At 35.7% G+C, this 6872-nt stretch overlaps 1 protein-coding gene and 1 pseudogene across 1 annotated transcript; one reads left to right on the forward strand and one right to left on the reverse strand.

Annotated features, from left to right (window-relative positions):
• The first annotated feature begins 1078 nt into the window (after positions 1 to 1078).
• Positions 1079 to 2078, forward strand: LOC120197311 (E3 ubiquitin-protein ligase SIRP1-like). The gene is made up of 2 exons (XM_039198888.1): positions 1079 to 1886; positions 1960 to 2078. The coding sequence occupies exons 1-2, from the start codon at positions 1316 to 1318 to the stop codon at positions 2076 to 2078; spliced, it is 690 nt and encodes a 229-aa protein (XP_039054819.1). The 5' UTR covers positions 1079 to 1315.
• A 1554-nt stretch (positions 2079 to 3632) lies between these two features.
• LOC120197670 lies at positions 3633 to 6117 on the reverse strand (annotated as a pseudogene).
• Between the last annotated feature and the right edge of the window lie 755 nt (positions 6118 to 6872).

A 6872-nucleotide genomic window follows, 5' to 3' on the forward strand; every position in this document is an offset into this window, starting at 1 on the left:
ATCTACCAGTGTCATCAACATGAAGGGGGAGGGGAATGATACACTATGATAAATTCAGAACCATGTTTGATTATCCATTTTACAAGTGAATTAGATCACCATTGAGATTAAACATCACAAAATAACAATCAGAACCAATGGACACCCAGATATAACGTGAAAACTCAAAATTCAAAAAGACGAACTTGAAAAATATCACACCTACCTTGAGAAAAGATCGTTGAATTCAGATCGATATAATGGGTCAGATGGAGATATCAAGGCTCATCTGAAAACAAAAACACCCAGATTCAATAGACTAATAGAATCAAAACAACGTGCTTTTAACAAGGGATTCACGCTATAATACAGTAAATTAACTTACTAAATAATCACAGGAGAACATGAAGCTGAGATTTCGCCCACATGGGAATTCAATCTCTACCCATCTAAGATCTAAAACAATCTATAAAAAAAAATCATTCGAAAGTATTTACTATTAAATGATTTCATTGCAGAAAGAAAATTTTCTTCAAACATTAAAAAGTAAAGATAACATGAATGAACATTCCGGGGGAAATTGGGAAGAATTGGGGACCAAGACGAAGGGAATTGAGAGATAAGCGCCAAGGAACTTTGTTTTTTCAGAGAGGAAATGAGTAGCGTAGAAATGGATCGACGAATCGATTAGTGGCTATTTTTTTTTCTTGGAGAAGTGAAGTGATCGAGAAATGAAAATTTCACGCGACGTGGAGATGTAGTGTCGTTCACGCACCTTAAAAGACGTGACGTGTTTGGGATAACCAGGAATGGAGTTAAAGAATCGATGAGTTGAATTGAGTCGAGATTTCACTTAACTCGATTTTAGAAAAGTATTTTTTATTTAAAATTTAATTTAATTCGAGTTTAAGAAGATTTTGTCTGCTTTAAAGAAATAGAGTATTATAGTAATTTTTCTTTAGTAAATTAAGATAATAATAATTAAATATTATAATAATTATTTAAGACTGAATAAAGAATTTCCTTTTTTTTAAAAAAATTGACTTTGTTCTGATCTCTGGACTCTCTCCTTCACAAAATTACGAATAAACTTGATTCATCAAAAGCTACCAAGTTGACATAATTATCAATCATCCTTTGCTTTTCCTGGAAGATTAGACAATCAGAGTAAATTACGAACAGAAATCCATGAAAACGTTCCCGTTCAAAGAGAAAAAGGAATCCCTCGCTGTATATCGATAAGGTATCCTTTTCTAGCTTCTTATTCACACCACATCCCATATAAGGAGCTTCGGGTTCTTCTTCCTCAAACCTCGATTATAGTTTAACCAAAAACATGTCTCTAAGCCATCATCGACATGATGCTGATTTCGGACGACGAATTTGTTGGGAATCAGGCCCTGAAAATGGACCTTGGATCACTCTCAGTTTCATTGAACCACCGGACCAGCAGCCAAGTAATGCAGGCACTGAAGAGTTAACCGCCGAACCAGCCACATCAGCCATCGAAGCATTGCGGACGGTGAACATCACTGAAAACCATGTAGCCAACACCACGCATTGCCCTGTTTGCAGAGATGAGTTCGAGGTCGGTGGAGAAGCAATAAAGCTACCTTGCACGCATTTGTACCACTCGGATTGCATCATGTCGTGTTTGAACATTAAAACCACATGTCGTTTCAAGATCAATGGGGATTCTAATAACACTGCCGGTAATGACGCCTACGAAACTAGTGAGATGAATCATCGGGACATTGGTCTTGGTGTTGAAGATCTGGCAAATGGCTTAACTTGGTTGCAGACATGGTTGCTCTATTCTAGGCATCTTCGCATATTCTCTCATTGGACATGCAGTTATCTCGACTCTCTCGATAGCATGATCAGTGGCCATAATTTTTCTCAAGAGGGTAGGATCTGCTATCAGAGCTTAATCACCTGCATGTTCACTGTTTACATTACTGTCATTGTGTAACACAATAGCTATGTTATCTTCCCTGCAGCTAGCTCCTGGTGGCCCTCTTGGTTCATTCTATAGGTTCCCTATATATCAGCCACCTGCATTTGGAACCGGTTTCTGCAAACTTTTCAAACTAAGGTAATTGTGTGTTCACGCGTGCGCGTGTGTATAGATACATACATAAAGTGGTACATATGATGATTTGTAAAAATCTATACTGTTTTAATCATTCATTGTGTATTACAAAACAATAGTTCTTTACATTTCCAACATGTTCTTAAAAAAAAGGACCAGCATTTTCTTTACACTTAAATCAATATATAAGAGATGGTTCTTGTTGAAACCAGCATGTTGATGACTACTTTAAGTAGTCAAACCATCTCTTGGAGTTATTATTCCCATTTTGGAAAGAAACAACCGCTGTATTTTGTCACGAACTCGAAGTAAGATTTCTGCTTAGACATTTCATTTACATGTACATTGTTTCCCCGGAATACCTTCAGAACTTTTTCGCCGGGCCTTCTACCATGATTGCCTTATCAAAACTTTTGATGCTTTGGAACATAGAAGCTCTGTTTTGAAAATCGGACCGGCCGGTTCAACCAATAACCGTTGTTTAATCCGGTTTAATCTAAACCGGTTGAACCGTTATTAGTGAACCGATCAGAACCGCTGAACCGTTCGAACCGGACCGACTAAAAACCGAAAAAAAATCAGAAAAAACCGAAAAAATCGAATTTTTTGTTTTTTTTTAAAAAAAACAAATTAAACTAAACAACGTCGTTTGTTAAACGAGCCAAGTCGAATTCGAGTATTGCTGAGCTAGACTCGAACTTGAAAACTTTAAAAGTAAACTCAACTCAACTCAAACTCACAAGCTAAAAATTATCAAGTTCAACTCAAACTCAAAATATAATATTAAAATTTGAACTCAAAAATACTTAAACTCAAAAAAAAATTAGAAAACTCGATTGAAACCTAAAATTCGAGCTTGATTGAAGTGAAAGAATAGTTCACTCAATGCTCACCAAAAGGCTCAATGATTTTGAATGTCAAATTACCTCTTTTATTTATAGAAGTTAGTTGTGATGCGCTTCTATGTTTCTTAACAATCTGAGATTGTTTTGTTCTCATATTTTCTCTTTAGACTTTTGGGATGCTCTTCTATGTTTGTTAACCATGTGGGATTGTTTTAAAAAAAATTAAATCAAACAATATCATTTTATTATGAATTTTTTTAACTCCAAATTTATTTTTTAATTATAGTTATATAATTATATTTATTATTTAATATGTTTTAACTTAAATATTATGTTGTATTAATTTGAATCATTTTTTTCACTTGATTTTATGGTTTTTAACTTATATATGTTATGACTTGCTTTGAGTATGACTTGTGATATAAAAAATTATTTTTTATTAAATATTTTGGTATTTTTATTTAATTTTTTAAATAATTATGACGTCGTCCAGTTCTTCCGACCGGTCAGACCGGTTCACCGGTTGAACCAGTGAACCGTAGCATGACCGGTTTGCTAACCGGTCCGGTTCTGAAAACCATGCATAGAAGGTATAACACAAAATGAATCGATCTTGATCATAAATGAAGATGGAAGGTCACGAATCCTAAGAGTGCTGATAACCAGAGTTCGTTGGGGATAACATCTGTTGCTATAGCTGCAAATGCTCAACAATCACAAAAAACATTCAAAGCAAATTAGCTATAATATAAATAATACAATGAGAATTCAAAGAAATGCATGTATTCACTTAGCAGTTAGCACAAGTGGCATTGTGTTTTCACTTAAGCATATATTCTTACATGAAGGAGATAGCACGGGTTGAGACTGAGCAAGTGGTGCAGAAACCGGGCCTTTATTGCTGTCCATACCCTCGCCTGGATGAGAGCCGTAAGACACAGAAGGTAAAGGTGGTAGATCTGGAGACAACTTTGATCCAGGACTCATTAGAGGTGGATGGTTAGAAAATTGGCTAGAATGAGATCTCGGAGAAGAGTTTGGCGGAACTGCAGGGTGAGTGTACGGACAGGGGGGGTGGAGGGTGCATTGCTGAACTAGAAGGTTTGGGAGAAATTAAAGGTGGAAAAGTAGGGTAGGAGCCACTTTCCGGACGTGGTGAATGAATTGGACTATGACTGGAAGGAGCAGCAGATTTGCATTTGCAACAATGCGGAAGATGATGCTTCTTGGATGCTGGTGCCGGAGAGCGACTCGGTGAAAAAGTAGGATACCGGGACATTGACGGCCCCGGAAACAAAGCTAGTGGAGGAGTGGCAGAGGTAGGATGAAGCGTACCATTCAGATAAGATGACAAGCTAACGCTTTTAACTTTACCGAAGACTGAATTATTAACCGAGATTCTTCGCCGGAGAGCTTGTAATGGTTTGAGCCAACTGCCTTAATCTCTGAGGCAGAAGGTTACCGAAACCATCTGACATCATCGAAGCCTGAACTATGACAGGAGAGGACATTGTGGAGCCATTTCTGTTTGTTAATTGCACAAACAAATTCTGCAATGAACAAATAAAAACAATTATAAAACTGCAATATATCTGAAGGCTACCATATATCAACATGAAAACCAAAGTGTACTGAGTAAACATTGTTTGAAAATGATCTCATACCTCATAAGACCTCAGATGCAATCCATATTTTAGCTGATCCTTTAGCTCGATGAATTTGTCATCTATTTCGGATATCGAATTATATAGAGTAAAATTGAATAAAATCTGGGTTATTTACCAAATAGAAGCAGATTGTAAAGGGTTCACGGTGATCCCCCCAGGAAACTTTAAAATCTCTAACTCAGATGGCTGCCCAAATACGGAGGTCGTCAAAGTCAGATTGGAGTGGCGGAGGAACAGCTCGATTAAAGATGATCTCAGCACACTTAGGTATACTGGATTTATCGGTCTATTTACAGGATCGGGAAGAACACCAAACACCACATAAGTAGAGTTCGATGCACCAGACTTGTGCATGGATAGGATAGCCACCTGTTGAAAATGAGTAGCTTTTATATCAACTTTTAACACATATAATGGCAGAAGCTGGGCATTTTACCTTGGTATACGGAACACCTATTTCTTCATAGATATCATACTCTAACTTTCTGATATGCTGAACAAGCTCCGACACCGGTTTCTCAAGTGTAAAGTGTACATGAACGGGGGCCGCAAAGAATAAATAATAATAACATAAGCAACAAACAAGGAAACTTACTAATGGAACTACATCAATGACCTTGAAAGGACATTCATTCCGATGGAAGGTCTTATTTCGATATGCATTTAGACCAAACCCGGAAGGGATCAATTCGAATCAAGGAACTCTGGAACTGAGTCGATTTAACTTAGTTTGGTAGCTCATTTCAAGAAAGAAGTAAGCATGTCAAGGAAGAGTATCGAGTTCAATATAGAATCGAGTACTTACAATTCGGCACATGATCTTGCAAAATGTCACCATTTTCTTTGAGATCAAACTGCTTACCAATTTAAGCTAATACAATAGGAATCAACCACTTCCACTGTTACAATAGTAGCTAGCATAGATTCATAATTGAAACAGAGTCGGATGGTGAATGAGATATCAATCAGGGAAATACCCATTAACACTCAACACTTAAGGATCCAAATGAAACAACAAAAATGCAGTGAGAATCAAAATACCCATTTGCTGGAAAACCCTAATCAAGCAAACAAACTGTTCCCAAATTACAAAAATGGAACTTCAATGACATGAGAAACAACGACAACAACAATAAAGAAAACTTACCACTGAGGTTAATAGCTTGCTTAGCATCAAACCCAGATTTTACAGAGCGAGAAGGGAGGATCCAGAAGATCCCAGGCAACAACACCGACAAACTGAGGAAAAAAACAAAAACACATCTGAAACTGAAGCTCGACAAAACCATCCAGCATCTCCCACAAAAGAATCCAGGATGTCCTTGACTGCTCCCTGATTCAACATTCTGCTCTCTTTGCTGCAGATTTTGATCCTCATTCTTCCCCATTGAAAGAGCATCTGTAACAAAACAAAACAAACAAAACTTATCTGTCTCCCTATATCTACCTTGGGTCCTTCTCCTTCTATCTTTCTCTGTCGAGAAAATCACGGGCACCAAGAACAACAAAGAAAGAGCTGAACAAAAGGTTGTGAGAAATGGGTGTGGATTGTGACGTAAGTGTTAAGGGTGCGTTTAGTTAATAGAATGTAGTGAGAATAAAATAATATCAGAAATAAAATTATTGAGAATATTGTATTTTGTGTTTGGTTAGTTCAGTAGAAATGTAAGATTATCGTGTTTGGTTAAAGGAATAAAAGATTATTGAAATGTATATTTGACTAAATTATCTTTATTATATGTTTGTATAATAATATAAATTGTAAAATATTTATATATTTTCTTTAAAAAATTAAATTTATAATATTTATATAATTTTTTTTATAAAATTAAAAATATAAAATAGATTTAATGAAATGGTAAATTTTTTTTAATCCCTGAATTTCATATAAAATTTTAATTATAGATTTTTTTGTAAATCTAAAATACTTTAAGGATAATTTTGTAATTTAACATTCGTAGAATTTTTATTATTCAATGACAGAAGAAGGATATTTTTGAAAAAAAAAATAATAATTTAAGGACATTTTAATCTAAAATGCCGGTAATGTTACAATACCTAAGGGAAGGGAGGTAATGACATTCCCGGTAATATACTCTAAAAAATCTACTATTGATAATAAAACATTACCGAGAATGAGATTTTCGACCAACTAAACATGGGAATGTGAAATTCTCATCCCATAAAAATCCTACAATCCTTGAACAAACACCCCTTAATTATGCCTTAATTATGCCTTTTACCAATCTCTCTCTCTCTCTCGCGTGAAATTTGACAGAGTTTTGCATT

This window comes from Hibiscus syriacus, unplaced genomic scaffold (assembly GCF_006381635.1).
Source record: "Hibiscus syriacus cultivar Baekdansim isolate YM2019G1 unplaced genomic scaffold, ASM638163v2 tig00117048_pilon, whole genome shotgun sequence".
NCBI classification, from domain to species: Eukaryota; Viridiplantae; Streptophyta; class Magnoliopsida; order Malvales; family Malvaceae; genus Hibiscus; species Hibiscus syriacus.

Coding starts and splice junctions, on each gene's coding strand:
- LOC120197311 (XM_039198888.1), top strand. CDS start 1,316: ATGTCTCTAAGCCATCATCGACATGATGCTGATTTCGGACGACGAATT. Junction 1,887..1,959: donor CCATAATTTTTCTCAAGAGG/GTAGGATCTGCT, acceptor GTAACACAATAG/CTATGTTATCTTCCCTGCAG.